At 35.5% G+C, this 24,963-nt stretch overlaps 2 protein-coding genes across 2 annotated transcripts; one reads left to right on the top strand and one right to left on the bottom strand.

Annotated features, from left to right (window-relative positions):
• Positions 1–15,110: 15,110 nt before the first annotated feature.
• On the top strand, positions 15,111–19,847 carry LOC107851513 (la-related protein 6B). The gene is made up of 10 exons (XM_016696570.2): positions 15,111–16,027; positions 16,507–16,588; positions 16,845–16,939; positions 17,163–17,234; positions 17,532–17,611; positions 17,703–17,793; positions 18,176–18,223; positions 18,318–18,386; positions 18,824–18,970; positions 19,110–19,847. The coding sequence occupies exons 1-10, from the start codon at positions 15,470–15,472 to the stop codon at positions 19,422–19,424; spliced, it is 1,557 nt and encodes a 518-aa protein (XP_016552056.1). The 5' UTR covers positions 15,111–15,469; the 3' UTR covers positions 19,425–19,847.
• Positions 19,848–20,076: 229 nt separating this feature from the next.
• LOC107851514 (probable uridine nucleosidase 2) lies at positions 20,077–24,461 on the bottom strand. The gene is made up of 9 exons (XM_016696571.2): positions 24,087–24,461; positions 23,233–23,348; positions 22,789–22,848; positions 22,274–22,459; positions 22,071–22,175; positions 21,889–21,985; positions 21,418–21,525; positions 21,196–21,331; positions 20,077–20,315 (listed from the first exon to the last, which is right to left on the bottom strand). Exons 1-9 carry the CDS (start codon positions 24,133–24,135, stop codon positions 20,207–20,209), a joined length of 966 nt encoding a protein of 321 aa, XP_016552057.1. The 5' UTR covers positions 24,136–24,461; the 3' UTR covers positions 20,077–20,206.
• Between the last annotated feature and the right edge of the window lie 502 nt (positions 24,462–24,963).

Raw genomic sequence — 24,963 nt, 5'->3', positions numbered from 1 at the left:
GGTCGTGACCTCGATCAGGTGAGGTGCATTAAGGGGGAGGACGGTAGAGTGTTAGTGGAGGACGGCCACATTAAGAATAGATGGCAGTCGTACTTTCATAGGCTCTTGAATGACGAAGGGGATAGAGCTATTGTGTTAGGGGAACTGGAGCACTCAGAGGAGTGTCGGGATTTTAGCTATTGTAGACGTTTTAAGGTAGAAGAGGCTAGACAGGTTGTTCGCAGGATGCGAAGGGGTAGGGCGACGGGGCCAGATGAGATACCGGTGGAGTTTTGGAAGTTCGTTGGAGAGGCTGGTGTAAGGTGGTTGACTGGATTATTTAATAAAATCTTCAGGACGGCAAAGATACCCGAGGCTTGGAGGTGGAGTACCATGATCCCCCTCTATAAGAATAAGGGGGACATTCAGAGTTGCAATAACTATAGGGGGATTAAGTTATTGAGTCACTCTATGAAGATCTGGGAGAGAGTGGTCGAGGTGAGGCTGAGACGGATAGTGTCTATTTAGGAAAACCAGTTTGGATTTATGCCCAGCCGCTCGACGACGGAGGCAATCCACCTGGTACGGAGGTTGGTGAAACAGTATAGGGAAAGGAAGAAGGATCTGCACATGGTGTTTATCGACCTGGAGAAGGCTTACGACAAAGTCCCCAGGGAGGCGCTTTAGAGATGCTTAGAGGTGAGTGGAGTACCGCTGGCATATATCAGAGCAATTAAGGATATGTATGATAGGGCGAAAACCCAGGTGAGGACGGCGGGAGGAGACTCAGAGCATTTCACTGTCCTGACGGGATTGCATCAGGGATCTACTCTTAGTCCCTTTTTGTTTGCGTTGGTGATGGATGTGTTGACGCGGCGTATTCAAGGGGAGGTACCTTGGTGTATGCTTTTTGCAGACGATGTAGTTCTGATAGATGAGACTCGAGGGGGTGTGAATGACAAATTAGAGGTGTGGAGGCAAACTCTTGAGTCTAAAGGGTTCAGGGTGAGCAGAAGCAAGACAGAGTATGTGGAATGCAAGTTTAATGACGTGAGGCGGGAGAATGACGTAGCAGTAAAGCTGGAAGCACAGGAGGTATGTAAGAGGGATAATTTCAAGTATCTTGGGTCCGTGATCCAGAGTAACGGTGAGATTGACGAGGATGTCTCGCACCATATTGGGGCGGGATGGATGAAGTGGAAGCTCGCGTCGGGGGTGCTGTGTGATAAGAAGGTGCCGCCCAAGCTTAAAGGCAAATTCTACATGGTGGTAGTCCGTCCGGCCTTGTTGTATGGAGCGGAGTGTTGGCCAGTTAAGAACTCCCACATCCAAAAAATGAAGGTGGCAGAAATGCAGATGTTGCGCTGGATGTGTGGGATGACTAGAGGGGATAGAGTTCGGAATAAGACTATCTGGGAGAAGGTTGGTGTGACTTCAGTGGAGTGCAAGATGCGGGAAGCCCAATTGAGATGGTTCGGACACGTAAAGAGGAGGGGCATGGATGCCTCGGTCCGTAGGTGTGAGAGGCTAGCGTTGGATGGTTTTAGGCAGGGTAGGGGTAGGCCGAAGAAGTACTGGGGCGAGGTGATTAGGCGGGACATGGAGCAGTTACAACTCACCGAGGACATGACCCTAGATAGGAATGTCTGGAGGACGCTAATTAGGGCAGAGGACTAGGGCCAGTTTGGGTCGCTAGTGTAGGGAATTACTTGGTGGGGGTTTTATTCCTGTTATGATTCCGTGTTCCGTGTTCCATGTTTTATTACGAATCTGTGTGCTTTCCTCTGTTTTATATTACTTATGGGTGCCGTATTTATGTTATGTAATCTGCTTCTGTGCTTTACTATGTGTTTGTGTGGTATCTCGTGCCTTGAGCCGGGGGCCTATCGGAAACAACCTTTCTACTTCTTTAGAGGTAGAGGTATGGACTGCGTACATCTTACCCCCCCAGACCCCACTAGGTGGGAATACACTGGGTTTGTTGTTGACTAGCATGAAAATTTTACACTATAAATAGTGTTTCCTTTGTTTGGAAAAGACAAGCACTCAAAACTACTTTTTCCTTCAAAAACACTTGAGAGACATTGATCAAATGGTGAAATCACCAATTCAAGAATAGAAGAGCAACATTCTTGAATGCTACTTGTTTTGTGGCTTAGTTGAATCCCGAAGATAGAGTTGTCACTAGTTCTTCCGTTTGCTCGTAGGAGAGACTCCAACTATCTTCAAGAAACGTATTATCGTGCCTCTAAGACAAACAAGTTTTATTTTGAATTTCTTGTACAATTATCATTATTTTTCTAACAATTTGAAGATAGTTGTCTCTATGGCTTCTACATCAATATCAAATAGTATTCCATCTTTGCCTAATCCTAATTTTGAAATATTTGATGGCAAAGACTTTCCTAGATGGCGTGGAAAGATGGAATTCTTTTTAAGACGATTATAGTTGGCATATGTTCTTGAAGAACCTTGTCCTAATGCTCCTGGTTCTGAGGTAGCATCTGACGAGGCTACTTTGATTAAAGAATAAATTGCAAAATGACAATATGATGATTATTTGTGCAAAATTATATTCTTGGAGGAATGTCCAACAAATATTATGATCTATATTATGTTAAATGCAAATATGCTAAAGAGATATGGGACACTCTTCAAGCTATTTATTTAGCTGAAAAGGTGAGTTCTAAGAAATTTCTCATTTCAAATTATATGGAGTTCAAAATGGTTGATGACAAGTCAATCACTGAACAAGTACAAGAATTCCAACTTACAGCTAATAAAATTGTTATATCTGAAATTGCTCTTGATGAAAACTTTCAGGTTGGTACTATTGTATCAAAACTTCCTCCATCTTGGAAAGAGTACCGAAGCAAACTCTTACACAAAAAGGAAGATTTGACTCTTGAATTGTTGCAACACTTGCAAATTAAACAAGAGACACGACGGCGCGATAATAATAGTTTGAAGGAACCTGTCATGAAAGCTCATATGGTTAAAGAAAAATCAAACAAGAAGGAACCCGAAAATAAGAATTTTTCAAAGGCAAAGAAGACTACAAATTTCAAATGTAATGGTGCCAATTTTAAATCTGGTGAATGCTATCATTGTCACAAAATTAGTCACTATGCGCATGATTGTAGAATTCTCAAAGCCGAAAAGAAGAAAGAAAAAACAAATAAAAATAAAAAAGATGATCTTGTGGAAATGGTCACAGAAGCATTCATAGAGGAAGATCAAGATGGTGGATAGATACCGGTGCAACTCGTCACATATCAGGTAACCGAAATTCTTTCAAGACTTATGAATTAGTGAGGGACGGTAAAATTATATATATGGGGAACTCCTCCTCTACTAAAGTTGTGGAAAAAGGAACTGTTGAACTGAAGTTTACTTCCGGAAAGATAGTTACATTGATGGACGTATTGCATGTTTCTGATATTTGAAAAAACTTGGTGTCAGGTACGCTTCTTTCGAAGCATGGTTTAAAAATGGTTTTTGAGGCAGATAAGTTTATTTTATCTAAAAATGTCATGTTTGTTGGAAAAGGTTATGTTGCAAATGGAATGTTTAAACTCAATATTGAAAATGAAAATATTTCTGCTTATCTTATGGAGTCTCTGGACTTATGGCATAAACGTCTGGGACATGTGAATTTTAGATCCATTGAACTTATGGTGAATAATGGATTAATCAAAGATTGTGGAAAGAATCATACCACTAAGTTTCTTATTTGTAGTAAATGCAAGATTACGAAGAAGCCCTTTAAGACAGTTGAAAGGACTTGCACACTTTTGCAATTAATCCATACTGATATTTGTGAGATGGATTATTTGTCACATCATGGAAAGAGGTATTTTATCACTTTTATTGATGACTACTCAAGATATACTTATGTCTTTCCATTGAAAATAAAAGATGAAACAGTTGAGACTTTCAAAATATATAAAGCAGAAGTTGAAAATAAATTGAGTGTGAAAATTAAGTCAATTAGGTCTGATAGAGGTGTAGAGTACTTAAAGTCAGATTTTATTGATTTTTGTGAGAGAGAAGGCATTGAAAAATAATTGACCATGTCCTATACTCCACAACAAAATAGTGTAGCAGAAAGAAAAAATAGGACTTTCATAGAAATGATTAATTCTATGCTTTATGGATCTGGTATATCTGAAAATTTGTGGACTGAAGCCTTGCTTTCAGCATGTCATATTTTGAATAGAATTACTGCTAGAAATCATGATGCATCTCCATATGAACTTTGGAATAATTGAAAACCAAATATAAATTATTTTAAAGTATGGGGTTGTTTGGCTCATGTTCGATTACCAAATCAACATTTAACCAAGATTGTCTATAGAGGAGTAGATTGTGTGTTTATTGGTTATTCACAAACCAGTAAGGCTTATACATTTTTAAATCTTGAGACCCCAAGCCCTCACACAATTATTGAATCTTTACATGCTAACTTTTTTGAGCATATATATCCCAATAAAAAAGATTCTTTTGAACAAGATTCAAGTTCTTCTCCTCTTAAAAAAGAAAATAGTTGAGCCATTGAAAGAAAGTCAACCAAGATGTAGTTCAAGATCAGCCAAATCAAAAGACTTTGAACCTGATTTTCAAGCTTATTTGGTTGAAAAGGATCCTGAAAGTTATGTTGAAGCTATGTCTTCACATGATGCTCCATTTTGGCGTGAAGCCATTGATGATGAAATACATTCTATATTATCTAATAATACATGGATATTGTTAGATCTTCTTTCTGGATGTAAACCAATTGGTTGCCGATGGATTTTTAGAAAATGAAATTCGATGATACTTTAGATAAGTACAAAGCCCGTTTGGTAGCTAAAGGCTTTACTCAATTGAAAGATATTGATTATTTTGATACTTTTGCACCTGTAGCTCGGATGACCTCTATTCGTCTCTTGATTGCTCTAGCAGCAATTCATGGTCTTGTGATTTATCAGATAGATGTGAAAACTGCATTCTTGAATAGAGATCTCGACGAAGAAGTCTACATGAAACAACTAGAAGGATTTGTCAATCTTGTTCAAGAACGTAAAGTTTGTAAACTTCTTAAATCTCTTTATGGATTAAAACAAGCTCCAAAACAATGGCATGATAAATTTAGAAAAGTTATGATTTCTAATGGCTACTTAATCAATGGTGGAGATATCTGCATATTTAGTAAATTTCAAAAAAAATTTGGTGTTATAATGTCTTTATGTAGATGACATATTGATCTTTGGAACTGATATCGAAAGAGTAAAAGAAAAAAAATATTTTCTTGCTTCTCAGTTTGAAATGAAAGATCTTGGAGAAACTGATGTAATTTTAGGCATCAAAATTGCAAGATCGGCAAGTGGTTTGACTCTTACTCAATCAAGTTATATTGAGAAGGTTCTAAAGAGGTTTGGTCATTTTGACGACAAGCCTGCTCCTATATCATTTGATCCTAGCATCAAACTAGTACGAAGCTCTGGTGATATTCTTGATCAATTGACATATTCTTAGATTGGTTGGAGTCTTATGTATGTCATGCATTGTACCAGGCCAGATATTGGTTATGCAGTAGGAACTTTGATCAAGTTTACTGGTAGCCTTGGAGTTGCGCATTGGAATGCCTTAATTCGTGTTTTAAGGTATCTGAAGGGTACAATTAATGTTGGCCTGTATTATTCTATGTTTCCAGCAGTTCTTGAAGGCTATAGTGGTGCTACTTGAAATTCTGATCTGAATGACTCTAAATCTATTACTGCTTGGATTTTCACTTTGGCTAGAGCAGCAATATCTTAGAGATCAAAGAAGCAGACATGAATTACTCACTCAACCATGGAGTCAGAATTTATCGCTATGTCTTCTGCTGGAGAAGAAGCTAATTGGCTGCGGAGTATGCTAATAGATATTTCATTATGGGGTAAACCAATACCACCTTTGACTATATATTGTGATAATAAAGCTGCTAGATTTTGGGCTTCAAGTGATTGTTACAATGGCAAGTCAAGACAAGTTTGTCTCAAACATAATCATGTGAGAATATTATTGGAGGATGGCATAATATCGCTTCAATATGTGAAGTCCAAACTCAATTTGGCAGATCCTTTGTCTAAAGGGTTAGGCAAGAAATTGGTGGTACAAACTTGTAATGGGATGGGAATAAAGCCTGTTGTAGGTTGATTCTACTTTATGGTAACCCTACCTAACGATGTAATCTTAGGTTCAAATGAAAAAACAAGTAAAGTTACAATTGTGAAGCACATCAATAAAATTTTCTTTTTCCCTAGAGTGTGAGTAGATGTGCATAAGTTGAGATTTTTTCTCTTGATAAATCTATAAGTTCGATATCGGTTGGAGTAAATAATAACACTCTTGATAGATTTGACAGTATTCCTACAAAAGAAAAGAATAAGATTATATTCTCTTATTAAATCTATATACCGATTTTGGTTAGAGTGTGTAGGAACACTCTTGATAGATTTACTGATACTTTGTTGTAAAGGAGGATGAGATTAATTTTTCTTAATGAAATTCATAGACTACTTAGTCAGAGTATGCAAAGTTACTCTTGATGAATTCACCGCACTAAGCGCGAAGTGGAGGCTACTTCAATAAAATTTTAAAAGGATTCGGGACACATGGTCGTAAGGTGTCAAAGGATTTTGATTTTCACCGGAACATAGCAATATGCGTGGAGTATTTTTCTACTTCATTTAATGAACCACTTAGTTGAAGATTTGTTCACTAAGTAGTCAATGATTTAGAAAGTCTTCACTAGCTAATGGTTCAAGTCCAAAAGACACCATTATTGATGCATGTTGCTAGATTAATGTCTCAAAAGAATTTTGTTTCTTAAAGATAAAATTTCTTGAAACAAGTGGGGGGTTGTTATTATTGAAGTTTATGTTTCAATCAATTTTATGGAACAAGTTCATTGGTTAAAAGTTTTTTATGTTTCAATTAATATTGAAATAAATGCATTTTGAGTTTCAAAGAAAATGAATGTGAAATTACAATTGAAACAAATGCATCTTGAGTTACAAAGGCATTAACAATTGTAAATTCATTTACGTTTTAGGTTCTTGAAACTTGAAAGAAAGATAATTTTTGTTCATGAACCTATTAACTATTGCTTAATTAATACTTTTCACTTGCATGAAAATTTTACCCTATAGATAGTGTTTCTTTTGTTTGGAAAAGACAAGCACTCAAAACTACTTTCTCCTTGAAAAACACTTGAGGGACATTGATCAAATGGTGAAATCACCAATTCAAGAATATACTACTTGTTTTGTGGCTTAGTTGAATCCCGAAGATAGAGTTTCTTAGTTGAATCCCGAAGATAAAGTTGTCACTAGTTCTTCCGTTTGCTCGTGGGAGAGACTCTAACTATCTTCAAGAAGCGTATTATCGTGACTCTAAGCCAAGCAAATTTTATTTTGAATTTCTTGTACAATTATCATTATTATTCTAACAAAAACGTGTTTCAATTTGATAACCCACCATGTGTTTGATGATCAAATTGACTAGCTACTCACTCCAAACTAACAAGAAAGTGCTTACATATAAACAATCAGAAGCTTCAAAAAGTTGGAGAGTGATCCCATATAAGACATATATACTCAAGGTCCTTCATTTTACTCAAAAAAAAAAATAAAAATATTTCATTTTACTTCTCCATTTTAATTTTTTTTCTCATGCTACTCGTATTGAAGGGGAGCCTTAACTTGAAGGAACTGGTAAAATTACTCCCATATTCAAAAGGTCACGAGTTTAAGCTTTGGAACCAGCCTCTGACAGAAATGCAAGATAAAACTGTATACAATAGATCCTTGTAGGAGTTTTAATATACCATACTATCATTTTTTTTAAGTATTAAATAATATCATAAAGTAGTAGCACACAAATTTAGAATTCTAAAAATATTGTTAACAGAAAAGGATCAAAAATACCCTTAAACTATTCAAAATGAATCAAAAATACCCTCCGTTTGTTTTTTGGCTCAAAAATATCCCTCTATTGATTTTTTTGTCTCAAAAATACCCCTCTGTTAACTTTTTGGTTCAAAAATACCCTTCTCTCTAACGGAATACCACCAAACACGCAACATGGATTAAAAAGGTCACTTGGCCAGTCCACGTCAACATAGACGTGGGAAATTACTCAACTTAATCCATCTAACCATCAATCCGATTTTGTCTATTAAAATATCCAACCCCTCCCATATTAAAAAAGCCGACCCAAGAGAAAAAAAATTGAGAATTTAATTGTTGCTTATGTGATAGGTTCAGATATTGTGGATCCATCAAGGCAAAAGATGAGGAAATAATCAGGTCCTCAAATTATTACTCAAAAGAATCGTGTCGACCCTATAGGCCAGGTTGGATTTTTAAATAGAATGAAATGAGCTGATGGCTAAATAGATAAAATGGAGTGATTTTTCATGTGTATGCTAACGTGGACTGATTAAATGACTTTTTTTTATCCATGTGACGTATTTTGTGGCATTCCGTTAGAGAGAAGGGTATTTTTGAGCAAAAAATATAACGGAGGGATATTTTTGAGCCAAAAAAAAACAAACAGAAGGGTATTTATGAGCCAAAAAACAAACGGAGGGTATTTTTGATCTATTTTCAATAGTTCAAGGATATTTTTCACTCTTTTCCGTATTGTTAATAAAGTTAAGTTTAGTAAAATGCAGCTCTAATTAAAGTGTAATTAAAGAGTGTGTCAGATCAACAAGGGTCTATACTCCCTCCATTTTATTTTAGTTGGACTTTTTTCTAAAAATAAAAATATTTGTTTTAATTTAGCTGTCCCATTGATAAAATCAAGAGGATTTTAATATATTCTTCCAATAATACCCCTATTATTAAATGACTAAATAAGTTATATATATTTAAATTTATATTTTCAAAATATAATTAATAAGACTAACTTGGTAAAATAGACCCCTAATAAATATTTTTCTTAATAAGTGTGCCAAGTCTATAAGGTCAATTAATATGAAACGGAGGGAGAGTAGAACGAACTATCGATATTAAAACTCGATCGATCGAGTTCATGAGTTAATTGGCGAGGAAACAAATAAATTAATCTATATAAAGACTATTGAGTCCGTTCGATTTTCTTAAATTATGTAATTATAAAATGCATTTGTTGATTTCCAAACTAATATTGCATACGAGAAAGTGTGTAGATATGAACAATGGGAAGCTTCCAAAAGTTTGAGAGAGATCCCATAAGATATATAAAGTGGTGATGAAAGATAATGTGAAAATTTGGAAAATAACATATTAATTTGTACACAAAAAGAAATAGAAAAATAATAAAAATAAAATAAAATAAAAAAGTAAATTTTTGAGGGCATTATGTAACTATACGTCTAAGGAAGTTGGGTACTATAAATTTAGAGTTATAAATTCAAGAATAAGTGTAATCTTTTTTTTTATTATTATTATTATTCCTACATATTTAATATGTCTAACACTTCAAACACAGAGTAAACAAGTAGTGATTGGGAAAGGATCACTACTTAATTTTATGTACTAACGACGTAGAAATTTCACTTAATTTTATATACTAACAACTTAGAAATTTCACATTATCATATCGATCATCTAAAGGATAACTAGATTTAGCAATGATACAACGATTCATAATATAAATGAAGCTATTTATTTGAAAAATTAGACGGATGATCAAATGTGACGAGTAATAAAATTTCATTGATAGCAAAATATTTTTTCTGAGTAGAAGTTACATCCTATGAATCTGCATGCCCATGGAAGTCTTTTAAAATGATCTAATTAATTAACAAACAACAAAAAAAGTGGAAGAAATATTGAATTGAAGTTGCCTTTAGAGTGCATGTGTCAGATTTAATGCAATTCTCTTCTAAAACTGTGACACCCAACTTAGGAGAAGAGTCCAACATCGGCAAAACATAGGAGGGATGATGGGTATATAAGTAAGCAAGTCTTACTCCCAGTGACGCGTTTTAAAACCGTGCGGGCTTGGGCTCAGAGCGGACATTGTCACTAGTGGAATTGGGGAGTTACAGGGGTATCTCGGACCTTCGTGGTTTGGGATGCCCATCGCGACCAAGACCTCGACTCGGGTCGTGACAAAAACGAAATCAACTTTTCATGTACAAGTCACTTCATAGAGTAGACTTCACCATGGTTGATCAATTCACTTGGTCTTGCCAAAGTCCAAAAGTCAAATCTAACGAAACTTAAGGTTGAGATTAAAGGGAAAACAAATTTGATCAATTATAGATTAATTAAGGTATACATACGACCAAAAAAGAAAAAGTGTAACGCCCCGAACTTTCGACTAGGATTTGAGCCATTTGTTGTATGCATATAGGCTCCAAAATCGGCTATTTCTAATTGAATAGAAGTGTTAAGATCAATTTCTAGTACGGTGAGTGCTTTTGATACGAATCATGGACATAAAAAACATCAAACGTATATATAGTTGAGTTGAGAGCATTTCGATCTATTGAGTTTTAATATATGTTCTTACATGGGTCGTCAACTTCAGACAAAAATTTCTCCTAGAATATAAGGAGTAACGTGGCCCATGACCTACCAAACTAAAGGGCTTTAAGTCTTCTTTCCAACGCCATCTATCATTTGTAAATTTGAGTTTGGAACGAAAAGTTATGGGCTCTTTATTGAGGATCCGTGATACGAGGTGCGCGCAAACTGATCCGAACACCATAATTATATAATATAAAAAAGTGTTTTAAACAAACAATAACAAGCGGAAGAAGCATTGAATTCAAGTTGCCTTTTAGAGTGTGTGCATGTGTTAGATTTAATGCAATTCTCTTTAAAACGAAATCAACTTAAACATGCAATCAACATTTTTAAAGTTGAATTTATGTAAATTAAGTCACTTCATAGTGTAGACTTCACCATGGTTGATCAACTATCAATTTATTTGGTCTTGCCAAAGCCCAAAAGTCAAATCCAATGAAATTAAAGGTTGAGATTAAAAGGGATATAAAATTAATTAGATTAATCAAGGTATACATTAGACCAAATATGGAAAAGAGACAAATCTATTAATACCATTAAAAGTTGTGGTGCGAAGAATACAATATTTCTCGATCCATTCTTAATCATCTATCTTGAGTTCGCATTATTCTAGATATGAAGAAAATTTTAGAGAGTGTTTTCTTCTTTGATAGACTTTACGTGACACGAATTTAGATTAATTCCGTCTCCCTTAATTAGAAGTCTTAAATTTTAAATATGAAAAAAAATTGGTAGAAAACTCTTCGGGTCTTAAGGAACATAGTGTGATGCATAGGTCCGTTTATCTTAATCGGAAGTTTCGCGCTTTAAATATGAAAAAATTGTGATATGGAACGGTCTTCCCGTTGATGAACATTACACAATGCAAATTTAAATTAACCAGAATCCAAATATAAACATCGGATATAAGACACTAAATTTGTGCGGCCTGTAGCTTCTTATAGTCTTTTATTCGTGAAGTTTTAGCGATTTCTATGATTTCGAATAGCTAGTTTATAGTCAGGGGCGACTCTACCTATTGAAAAAATAGGCAACCGCCTTAGGCCCCCAAATATGAGGGGCCTCATTTTTTTTTTTTTATAATAATAGATTATAGATTTAAAAAAAAAATTATTAAGTACTATTCGTAAAAAAAATAAACTTCTTATATATAAAGAATTATTAAAAGTTTGATGTATTTAAACTTTAAAGTACTATATCTCAAGAACGATTAAATGCATAGGTAATATTAACGGAAAAAGAATTATTAGAAGAAATCGACTATAAAAAAATTTAAATAACTTTGCATCTCAAAATATTTAAAATATAGACTTTATAAAAAAAAGATATATTTTTTTTTTCTTACAAATTTAAGGCTCCCGTTAAAATTTTGCCTTAGACCACTAAAGTGATTGAGCCGCCCCTGTTTATAGTTTTACAGTAGAGGGAGTAGATGATAAAGAAGCTCAGCTTTCTCCCTTTCTTTTTCATATTTTCTTATTATGGTCCCCATTCTTGGATCCCTTTCCATTAATAAAAAGAAAGAAACTACACATACTTTTTTTTTTGGGGTTTCCATTTGGTGTTCGGTATCCGTATTAAAACTCGACTAATTCGGATTCGCGCCGGGTAGGGCCCCATTCGAGGGGTAGCGCTCTCAACAAAGTTTTCTTTTCATGCCCAGAATCGAACCCTCGACGTCTGGTTAGGGGTGGATCAGCCCCAGTTGCTGCATCACAACCTATGTTGACGAACTACACACACTTTTACATTCAAGAGTAACATATAGAAAGAAGAAACTGCTATTTCGTTTGTACTTCGGGTACACAGAATCTGTATATTACAACACCAACTTCAACTTGAGTTCAAGTATAAATAAGAACACAATGAAGTATATCAAATACCCTCAACACAAGATCAAAATGACTTTTCCAAGAGGTTTATTTTATTTTGCAGAAATTAAGATGAAACAGAAAATAGCCCAAGTCGTCCGAATTCACGGATTTTCCTTGAGGAAATAAATCCCCTCACTGTATCCGAGGTTGTAGAATTTTTCCTCCCAGGATAAAATGGCTAACAGACCAATAGTAGCGGTACCTCAAACGGTTGAAATATCTTCGAACTCACAGAACATTTTGAGTGATAACATAGAATATTTTTGAGACAAGAAGATAGTTTTTAATCTGAAAATTTCGTACTAAACCTGTGGAAGAAACCAGGTTTATATAGCCAAAACATGCCTCTTCTGAAAAGAGGCAAAGGTTCATCTAAAAGATATAACCTTTTCTGAAAATTCATGTCCATTCGTCCAAACAATGTGATTATTCTGAACAGGCATGCCATTTCGTGAATAAGTGTGTCAGTTCATCGAAACAATACATCAGTTCTGAAGCAGTGCATCAGTTTACTGAAACAATGCATCAGTTCACCGAAACAGTGGCACCAGTTTGATGAAGTATTGCATCAGTTCGAACTTCTGCATGCATGTATAAATGGAATACCAAAATCAGAAAATATTTTACTGCGTTTTTTGTATATTCGGATTAGATTTTTGTCTGAATTTCTTTATTTTCATCAAATAAACTTTGTCAAAAAAGATAGATCTCATCGATCATTTGCCAAATAGATCTCATCGATCATTTGCCAAATCCAAATCCAAATCCGAAGCTGAGCGAGCAACAACGACGGCGCGAGGCATTTCTTATTTCTTGTCTCACTTACCATGAGGAGTAAGTGTTCTTATTATAAACACTCCAAAGTTTCCTTCTCCCACCAATTTGAGAAAATTAATGAATTTTTCAATTTGGAGTACACTTTCTAAATTAGATATCTCCTTTCCTCCTATCATTTTCCCTTTTCCATTCACACTTCATACACACTTTGAACCCAACAGAAACTTCTCTCTTCTAATTTCTACTCTTTATTCTCTTATAAAGAAGGTAACTGTTTCTTCTTCAACAATTCCATTATTTCTTTTCCATAATTTATTGCTCTTCTTTTGATGGCTCTCTTAACTTTTTCACGAGAAAAATCAACTGTTCATGACCCTGCTGCTTCCAAGAATATATAATCCTTCTTCTTCTACTGCTGCTTATTCCAAGTTGAGTTCTTGTAGCTCCATATGTAGTCAGGGGCGGCTCAACCCCTTAAAAGAAAAAAGACCACCGCCTCAGCCCTCAAATTTGAGGGGCCTCATATTTTTTTAGTAATAATAAATTTTTTTTTTTTTTTTAAATCTATTAAATATTATCTGCAAAAATATAATTTTAATATAAAAAAAAGAATTATTAGAAGAAGTTTGATTAAATACATTGATTTCAGACATTAATTATTTAATTATATTACGTCTCAATAATGTGCTCCTAGGCAAGTTCTCGTTCATGTATCAAAGCCTTTTGTACTATTTTGAATTCTGTGGACAGCTCAAATAAAAATTTAAGATAAAAAATAATGTATATTAGTCATTTTATGGTCTTGAAATTAAAAAATAATCATTATCACGAAGTTTCGATTTCATGCGTGCATCTATGCATTAATGCGGCATATTTTCCTTATGACTTGACCCCACAAAAGGAAAAAGGTAAGTAAATTAAAAAAAAAAAAAATAGCTAGCCCAATGAAAATCAGAATTTTTCTAGATTGAATTTTCGATTTTTTTTTGGAGTACATATATGCATTGATTATGTTAAAAAACCTGCTCTAGAGTATTTACAATTATACATGTATTGATTCAATCGAGATTCTTTGTTAAATAAACCTTTTAAATCTATTATTTAATTAAATGGACCATAAGTTTTTTTATTTTGTGAGATGACCTATTTTTAAGATAGATTTATTATCTGTCCGATAGATACATAGACAGATTTATTATCTGTCCGACAGATATACAGACAGATAGATTCATTATCTGTCCGACAAATGAGAAAATAAAAGTAGGTCATTTTGTTAATTAAAAACTTGAAGAGGTTTGGACATTTTGCTAAATACAAACTTAAAAAGGCTTAATAGCCAAATTTTCTCGATTCAATTGAAGAACCTGTTTCAGAGTTGGGGTCAGGAGTCGAGGTTATCGGTTGATTCTCGACTCGGGGTTCGCGAGTAAGGTCCCTAGTTAGGTTCGTATTGGGTCTATTTCCTAATCAGAAATCGACCACGAACGAAACTTCAGCTACTAATTAGCTATGTAGATATATCCTTACGCGTCCAGCTCTCAGAGTGACTATAACATTTTAGGACAAAAAAAAAATTGCAAAATCTCGCGAACCATCGAGCTTTCGAACGTAAGTTGTGTCCGAAGCCATTAAATCGAATATCCCGGGAGGTATGTAGCTATTGTAATCTACAAAGGAGTACTAACTTGTCCATCTACCTTTATAAATACCTTTTTAAATGTTCTCTAAAATAAACTCACTAGTATTTGACTATATAATTATATATTTATAAACCTTACAAATAAAAAAGAAAAAAACAACATTCCAACTCCCATGCAAACCAACTTATTGAGTGGTAATCCTATAATTTTGATCTAGTTCACTCATTTTTTCTTCTACTCTCTCTTCCACATGTCCAAATACATTCAATTTTATTTTTTTTTAAAACCAATGAACCATATAAATAATAAAATAAAAATCAATATTGAACAGTAAATTAAACAGTGTCGAAGAAAAAAAAAAGTATAAATAGTTAATAGTAGTAAGAAACTCAAAACGAGAACTCTTCTCCATTCTCTCCCTCTCCATTTTTTGTTCTTACTTTCATTGAATCTCCTCCTTTTTTTTCCCTTTCCACTTTCCCCCATTCGTTAGGGGGAAAGCGAAAACAAAAACGTTTTCGTTCAGAACGAAAAAGAAGAAGAAATTAAAAAAAAAAGAAGCAAAAAAAGACGAATAATAATCTGTATTTATATCTATATCGATATCTGTATTATTGATACTTAAAATTTACGATAATTGTTTTGCATTGTTATGGCTATAGAAGATGATACATTAATATACCTTGATTCGTCGAATTCACCAGCAACATCTTCAACAACATCGCTTGATCTAGACCATACATTTGAATCAACACCATCTTCTTCATCACCATCTCATCCATTATCTCCTTGTTCAACGAAACTCAACGCTCGTGCAGCTGCATTTATTCCCCGAAGCTCGTCTTCACCTTCATTGTGTTTAAACATGTTGGCTAAATCATCATCATCGCCTTCGTTGGCATCAATGTCACCATCGCCTTCCAAGACCGATTCACCTCGGTCTGGGAGCAGGATCAGGGCTGGATCAGGGCACGCGAATAGTGGACAGACGGTGTTGCATGTTATTGCAACACCGTCTGCTACTTTTCATCAGATCACTGGACATGTTCCTGTACAGAATTATATTTACGCGTCGCAGTTGCCTGTGCAGTATCCGTATGCTGGCATTGCAAGGGGATTTGTTGATCATGGTGGTGTCCCCGCGGTGGTGGTAATTGGTGCAGATTCTGAACGGTTAAGTGATGAAGCTTGTCAAAAAATTGTTAATCAGGCAAGCATAACATAACTTTATTGTTTATTGCATTTGCTAATCTGTGATATTAATTTGTTGCACCATTTGCTGTCCCCTTTGCTTTGTGATCGTATTATTTGATGTTCTAACTGTTCTTTTTTCTAGTATTGTTTTACTTGAGCCGAGGATCTTTCACAGGTAAGGTCTGACATATAGATTGCCGTCTCCACACTTCACTTAGTGTAATGTGGGGTCACACTAGATATGTTGCTGTTTCTTTCACACGATTAGCTCCTATATTTTACCTCTTTGTATCGATAAATGAGTTTAAGTTATATACATCGTCAGAAATATTCATGTCATCGTGTATCTTAACTTATCTTCAAGATTACGAAGGCTTAAAATAAATATACTTTAGGTGACCTGATAGAAAAAAAATTTATGCTAACGATGTATGTAACTAAAACTCTTAGTAATATGCAGTTATATTCAATATTTCTTTGTTACATTCTCTGCAGGTGGAGTTTTATTTTAGTGATATAAATTTGGCAACAACTGATCATCTAATAAGGATTATGTTCAAGGATCCAGAAGGCTATGGTAAGATTTTTTTTTTTTTTTTTGCCTTACTAGAGTAAGCTTTCCCTACGTTACTCAAGAGTCTCGGACTCTTCAAAAATGTCAGCAGGTGCGTGTTTGATTCTCCAAAAGTAATGTATTTTTAAAGAATCTGACACGGGTGCAGTATCGAAAGTGAAGAGTCCGTGCGACTTAGATCTTGTCTTCATTGATATTTCAAAGTTCAAATTTTCTAATGAATCTTTTGTTTCTTTTTTATTTTTGTTCCATGTTGTAGTACCAATGTCTGTGGTAGCATCATTCAAGAAGATTAAAGCTCTTACAAGTAGTCATTCCCTGATTGCGAAAATTCTGCAGACCTCACCAAAGCTTGTGAGTTTTTCCTCTTCACCTACTCGTTAGGGGCGAAAGGGGTTCATCTGAATCTCCTTTGCCAGAAAATTATACTGTATCTACAAGGTCAACTTTTTGTTATGCATATATAAGTAGATGTTGAACCTGCAATTCTCGTGCTTCAACAATTAAGGTCCTAGTATCTTGCATTTGTAACTTTAGTCATTACACATGCTCATGTAATTGCTTTCACTGGTTCTAGGTGGTTAGTGAAGATGGAAGAAAAGTTAGACGCCAATTTCCGCTGAATGATAAGGACTTGGAAGAGCTGCAAGTAAGTTCATTTTCCTACGGCTAGTGTTTCACTTTCCGTCTTGAGCAGTGCAGTCATGATGCATGGATCTGTTAGAACAAGGACAGTTCACAAGTTTGTGAAGCAACTATATTTCCACCTTATGTTGAGGGGAGTCAAAAGTTTATACATAAACGAAAAAATAGTTTTCCCTATCTGTGTAGTACGATTCAATTGAACCCCCTTCCTTAGCGATGGCTTTGCCAGGATCGCCACTGTTCTCATTGTCTTTCCGTTATCTGGTTGTCAGATTTAACACTTTGATTCTGTTTGTTTTAGTTTCGCATAGTGGTTGCTGAGAATTTACCCGACGATCATTGCCACCAGAACCTCATGAAGATTTTCTCAGCTGTTGGAAGGTACAAACAACATTGTTTGATGAAATTTGCTTTTAGAGAAAAATCGACAGTTCTCTTAAGACTGATCATTTCTTAATTGATTCTTGATCAGTGTAAGAATGATTCGGACATGCCAACCTCAGCAGAATGGTTCTGGAACACCTCGAACTGGAAAGTCAGATAGCACATTGTATAGTAACAAGGTACACACCAAACATTTGATTTATGAAAATGATGAATCTCAAATTGAAGCTGTAACAAGTCTGTTTAGTACAGCTTGATAATGCATACTGCTAAGTGCAAAATAAGAATCTAAAGTAGAGTAAATTGCTAAATGCTACTCCCTTCGTTTCAATTTTTTCGTCCTACTTTCTTAAACTTCATTAAGACCACAAGAGTCAAAAGTTTTTTTTTCTACTTTCTTAAACCCCGTTCAAAGTCAAAACCAGACAAACATACTGCAACGGAGGGAGTAGTGTTTTTTGGAAGCCCGGTGGTAGAATGGAGTAGTTTTTCGTTCTCTATCTTAATCTTTGGAATATCTTTTCTCAGTTCTATGATCTGAATTGAGTTACCTAAATGCAGTTGCATGCATTTGTGGAATATGAAACTGCTGAACTGGCTGAGAAAGCGGTAAGTAAATTAAACCTCGGTTCTACCTCTGCAGGGACGAACCCCGATCACCTCTTTGTTGCATCCTTTAACCCTTTGCAATCTTATTTTGCAGGTTGTGGAGCTAAATGATTCGGATAACTGGCGAAATGGTCTGAAACTCCGTATACTGAACAGATGCACGGTATGTTTTGGACATATACTATCCTGATAAGTTAATTTAAAGCTGCATCTCTTTTTATGACTGAAAAGTTCGTCTGGGGCCAACCGCTAGGACCAACTGCAGCCTTTGAAATGCGGGAATTCTGGCCCACCCTTCTACCCTTCTCCACTTAAATACCAGGCTTAGTTCGCATGGTGCAACGGTTACTCAACCTTTGAATTAAGCCCTGGGGCAATTTAAACCTTCATCCTAAAAGCAGGATGGTTTTCGACTAGCCTTTTAGTGAATACAAATGTCATGTAGATTAATGGATGCACCTAAGACAAATATGTGTTGAACTTCTCGACTGTCGAGAAGCTACAACTTCTGGCTCTACTTTTATAGGACGACTCGGATAAGACATTTTAGTCTTGTATTCTTGTCTATTAAGCATTTATAGATTTTGGTTGAATTCACAGGGAAAATCTGGTCAAACTCGAGGGAAGAAAGTTGGTTATGAGAGTGACCACATCTTAAAGGATGACGATACTCCACGATCAGATACCAGCGAGAAACATACTGACGACTTGTGGCACCACATTGACAGTCACTTGAATGACCTTGCAGTGAGTGTTATTATCTTTCAAAAATGAATGTGGCTTAGGAAAATAATCCTAAAGGACATTTCTTCGTCTAGATATAACGTCCATTTGTTATGTAACATAGTGAATGCCTCTAGTTTATTTGCTGGTTTCTTAATGGCAGGAGGAGCATGGAATCGATGGGCAGAGGAAAGGGATCAATCGGAGTTGGGTTAAGGGACTAGGTCAGGGACGTGGACGTCCTCAGTTTCATCAAAATAATCGTGGAGGTCATCTAGGGACTTCCCCATCTATGAGGCGTGCATACAGTGTGGGGAGTGCTCTATCAAGCGTCAATCGTTTTAGTCTAGCAGGGCATTCCTCTATACTCTCTGATCATTCAGCATCAGTCAAGCAAACTCCTGTCCCTCGCATGCCAGATGGCACCAGGGGATTCTCTATGGGTCGAGGTAAACCAGTCGCGATTAAAACAGCATAACGAGTATGTATGTGGTTACTTGTCTGATCATTTCCAAATGGAGAAGTGGGAATGCACTCTTTTTTTGCAGTTATCGATGGCAATGTCTTAGAGACACTGTCAATCCAGTTGGAGCTGGTATAGTTTGAATCGGCGGATTGAGTCTCAACTGGTTTTCCTGTTTATGTTTGTTAAACCTGAGATCTCGCAGGAAAACTGTGGTTTTTGGTTAAATTTCTTCACTAGGTTTCCGTCGTGTTTATGAAGCAAAACCTGAGGGGATTAAAGTTTAAGTTATACATATGTAGCAAAGGATCTTCCCTTTCCCTCTTAGCTTCATCTTAGTTTTTTTTTTGTGTATACTAACAGAAAATTGAAAATATTATCTATAGTTCTATCCTATGTAAATGTATGGAGGTGCTCATAGTAAATTTATTTACATCACATGACTCTAGTTATACCTTAAGTAGTAAGTACATTTAGCACTATCATTCCACAATACAGTAAGTTATTTTCACTTCATTAGCCTCTTGATGCATGGACTGATTAGATCGAAGTATAAAGGGGTTGATTGATGTCTGAGATAAGTTACGACTATGGCCGAAGAGTCATATACAACAGCTTACATATACTAATGACAAAGATGAAGCATAAAAGAGTTCAAAAACAGAAATATACAACAGCTTACATGCATTTATAGAGATGGCACAATAACAACAAGCAAGTTTATTAACATCAAGTAATGAGTGCAGAAAGACAAATAACATTGTTCAAATAAGTGTTCTTACAGCATATGAATACTTTTAAGAATTGACGAGCCGCTCCATTGCCAATTTGATAACTTTAGGAGCATCAACAGTTACTGCCACTTTGACTGAAGGTCTTGCACACCATTCAGTGACTTCATCATACCTTGTAAATCCAAAACCAGATGTAATATGTAAGAGATGAAGTAAATTTCTTAAACCATAATGGGAGATATAGCAAATACCTAAAAGAAGATCGAAATGATTGAATCATAAAGTCCTACCAGAAAAGTTTGACGACAAGATCGGGCTTTAATCAAATGAAATGGATCGCCTACTTGCTGTCCAGTTTATCGTATATACAGTATATCACCCTCTTAAGGCTATAATTGAAGATTGCAAATACTTACTGAGAGCTAACCTGGAGAATAATAGACACATCTGGTTTTCTAACAAATGAAAGTCACAAACATGAAGTGGATCTGCTTGGTTGGGAAGACGCGGTCAAGGAAAAGGAGTTTTTACTTCCGGCTGATATAAGCAATGTAGCTTATGAAAGATATTAATGTTTCTATTTAGTTTTCATTGATTTAGAATAAAACGACAAGGTATAGCCTTAGTAACAAGTCCAAATACTCCAGCTTAAACTTTAAAATAGATATCCTCTTAAACAACAGCATTTTCTCTCCATGATAACGTTGAAGCCTTGGAAACAACCTCTGGCAGAAATGCAAGGTAAGGTTGCGTACAATACACCCTTGTGGTGGGGCCCTTCCCCGGACCCTGTGCATAGCGGGAGCTTTAGTGCACCAGGCTGCCTTTTTGATAACGTTTAATTTTTATTACATAAGGCACATAGGAGCTATCTGTTAAATGCTTTAGTGCATTTTCCTTATTGAATATAATGTCAACTTAGTTTAATCAGCTACTGCAGTAAAAAAGAGGCCGTCTTCGAAAACTCTAAATTTATTTTCTGTCATCTGCTACATAACATGGAAAGACAGCGGAAAAAGAGAAAAAAACTGCGAAATTATGGAACAAGGTACCTTTTCTTCTTGTTATAAAAGATTGTGAGACCCTTCGTTAGGCCAACAGTCTGAACGCGGACCACACCTTCTGAATAGGTGACGAGCGATGGATTAACAGCAGCTAGTAAGGCAGTTGGATCATGAAGGAAAACACCTACATTGAGCCCCAACTCCATTAGCATAAAGAAAGTGAGTAGACACCAAATGACAAATATGGAAACAACAGTGCATGCGATAGACCTCTTGTGCTGTATGCAGTATGGTGATAATCAAAATAGACATCCAAAAGCTTGCTGAGGTACTTGGCAAATTTTCCATTAGACTTTGCCAATTCACCGCGATCAGAATCTACCAAGAGTAGATAGATGTAAATAAGCAGATGCTATTTAGAGAAGTAAAATAAAACAAGCCCGTAGGAGCTCGACTTGTACCTTTTACTACAATAGTCCAAGACTAATAACGAATATTTCAGCAAAGAAATTGAAAAGAAATTACAACAAAGTGAAAAATCAATTGCTTCGTGATGCTTCTTTAAGATTACTCTCATCAGCAAGGAAAAGTGATGCCTTAAGGCCTTGAAGACGACACTGAAGTGCCTGCTAATCAAGGCGAAGAGCTCAATATGATTTGCGCCTCGTTTGACAACACTGGTCATACGCCAAGTGGATCAAAATGCTCTCGTCAACAACAAAGAAAGAGGTAAGAAATTACCAGTAAGGACAACTTGATGCGTAATATTTAGTCCAACGGCAAGAACATCAGCGCCACTGGTAAATACAATATCAGCAGCAGTTGGATCTTTAAATATCTTGTGCATTCAAAGAATAACAAAGGTATGAGGAAAAAAATTCAAAAGTTGAAGAACATATATAAATGCATCTATAGCAGCATACGTTAGCCTCAGCTGCTGGATTCACGTTCCCATTAACAGCAAAAGCACCACCAAGAACAACAATTTGGCCGACGTTTTTGAAAAATCCAGGATCCAACTGAATGGCCTGTTCATATACAAATATGATGAATGTCAGGAATGGCCTGTTCATATACAACTGAATGGCTTGATATATGAAATTCCGCTGGGAAATATGATACTTACGAGTGCTATATTTGTCAGGGGCCCCAAGGCCACAACAGTGATCTTTCCAGGGTAAAGACTAGCTTGCTGAATGAGAAATTCAGTTGCAGTTTGTTCAATAGGCTTTCCTTTGGGTGGAGATATGTTTTGGTTCCCGAGTCCTTCCGTGCCATGAACATATCCGCTACTTTGAAGTTTCATGCCTTCCTTTACATGAAATTAAAAAAGTTCGCGGAATGTGAGGGGAAAAAAGTCTACGCTCAGATCAAATTTGCTGAATGCACAAGTATATAATCAGGAATACTATCTGATTAAGCACATGAATTAGAACAAGAACATCTAGTGCAAGGAAAAACACTAGTAACTTGACTAATTTCTACGAGAAGCTACATCTGTTGTTCATATCCAATAACAAGAAGAATCCAATCTGGCGATACCTCATGAAAAATGGAAAGTTCATACATCATTTGACAGATAAGTAAGTCGAGATGAGCAAAAAGAAAAGAGAACTGAACAGGGAGTTAAGAAGGACATACGGTGATTGTAACGTGTGAGCCTTCAGCCACTGGAATATCCGTCCTTCCAGCTATCTCCAGCTGAATGTTAAGATCCAAAATCAACATCAACGCTTCTAGCAAAAGAACTAAATGATACGTCTCATTCTATATGTCGCCCTTTCCTTTTGGTCTGTGCTAAAAGGACTGACACACTTCTATATTTCGAAACTGAACTTTCCATATTAGCATGATCAACATGCTCTTATAGCCACAGAATTTTTTTTAAGACTACTAGTCATAGGAATAGTCTTTCTTAAACTCTGCGTCCAATCAATCACTGGTTTATAGAATGAAATATTGCGAGTAGTATGTAAAAGCAAAACTTACTCCAAGAACTTGCAAACTCTAGAATTTTATACAATAACATACTGAATGCTAAGTAATGCTAGTAATTAGTTCAAAGACAGGTAGGAAATTTTTTACCAGATGTAAAGCATTTCTGGTTGAAAGAGTTGTATGGACATTACCAAATATTGTTGTGATCCCAATGACTTCAATTTCTGGAGATTGAAGTGCAACAAATATTGCTATTGCATCATCTGAAATACATGATATCATAATTCATAACAGCTCAATTAATTCAAACATTTGAATCGGTATGGCATAAAACTTGGGCTCAACTGGTAAGTAAACACTCTAATTTTGGTAATGCACATCTAGGCACGTCAAAATCGTCTTCACCATGTCAGTTGAACACTCTAACTAACAAAATGACCATCTAGACACCTATGAAGTTTATGCGCCAGGTGTCCCCAAGACACGATGAAGACGCGTTGAAGTGTCTAGACATGCACATCTAGGCACATCAGCTCATCTTCACCGTGTCAATTGAACACTCTAACTTACAAAATGATCACCTAGACACCTATGAAATTTATGCGTTACGCCAGCATCCAGTGTCCACCAGACACGATGAAGACGCGTTCAAGTGTCTAGACATGCACATCTAGGCACATCAGCTCATCTTCACCGTGTCAACTGAACACTCTAACTTACAAAATGACCATCTAGACACCTATGAAATTTATGCGTTACGCCAGCATCGGAATTTATGCGTTACGCCAGCATCGGACGCGTTGAAGTGTCTAGACATGCACTCCTAAAATTGGAGTGTTTACTTACCAGTTGAGGTCAAGTGCATATTATGTGTTATGCTCAATATTCAGCTCAAACTCTACTTACTATGCAGAAACAAAAACAGAAAAAACATGATTTCCATTTAATCTTAAGTAACAAGAAGTACATAAAAAGTTGATGAAGTGGTAAAGCAAAATTACCAATTCCAGGGTCTGTATCAATGATGATCTTCTTGATTTTTGCTGCCATTTTTTTTTTTTTTTCAAACTGTATACACTATGCACTATACAATTATTGTCATATAAGTATCATAAGTTGACTCTATAATGATTGTTTTAGAAAAGAAAACTAGGCTGTTGGAAACAGTGGCAATAGGATAGAAAATTGGCAATTTGGACCAAACAAAATTGGCAACATATCTCCAAAAAAAATAAAAAAGGAAAAAGATGCAATATTTGATTTGAAAATCTTTTTTTTTTTTGGCTGAAAATAATTTATAATGATTAATTGTTACCAAAAATGTTACTCTAATCGTCCCATAGGGTCAAAGTATCTAAATTTTTATATGAACTTGTGAAAAGTATTATAAATCAGTGTAACTATTTTTTATGGTTAAAAGTGAAAGAATTTATGTCAATAAGGTATAGCTATTTATAACTGCTAGTTATAAGTAAGTGTAGTTATTAATTCAAAATGTTTAAAAGAGTTTGGGAAAAAAAATCATAATCAAACGTATTTGCAGTATAAGTGACGTTTTATGGGGCGTCCTACGCATAATTCATGTTCTACATATGTTATGTCACATAGACGTATTTGTTTACTTGTTCAATTTTATATAATTTAAGTGTCTACTTGTGCATATTCAAAATTGAAGGACGTAGCTGCTCCTGAGGTCAAGTCAATGGACACGTATATGGATTATGCCTTTGGTATATTGTTCAAAGTTTTCTTTTCAATATATATATATATATATTAGTAGTTTCAATGCTTCCTTTTTATATTTTTTAATGGATGGTCATTTATTTGTTGAAAATATATATTATCTACATATATGAATTTTTAAAACATGATTTAGAG

This window comes from Capsicum annuum, chromosome 12, assembly GCF_002878395.1.
Source record: "Capsicum annuum cultivar UCD-10X-F1 chromosome 12, UCD10Xv1.1, whole genome shotgun sequence".
Lineage (NCBI taxonomy): Eukaryota > Viridiplantae > Streptophyta > Magnoliopsida > Solanales > Solanaceae > Capsicum > Capsicum annuum.
This window is presented reverse-complemented; position numbering and strand designations above follow the sequence as displayed.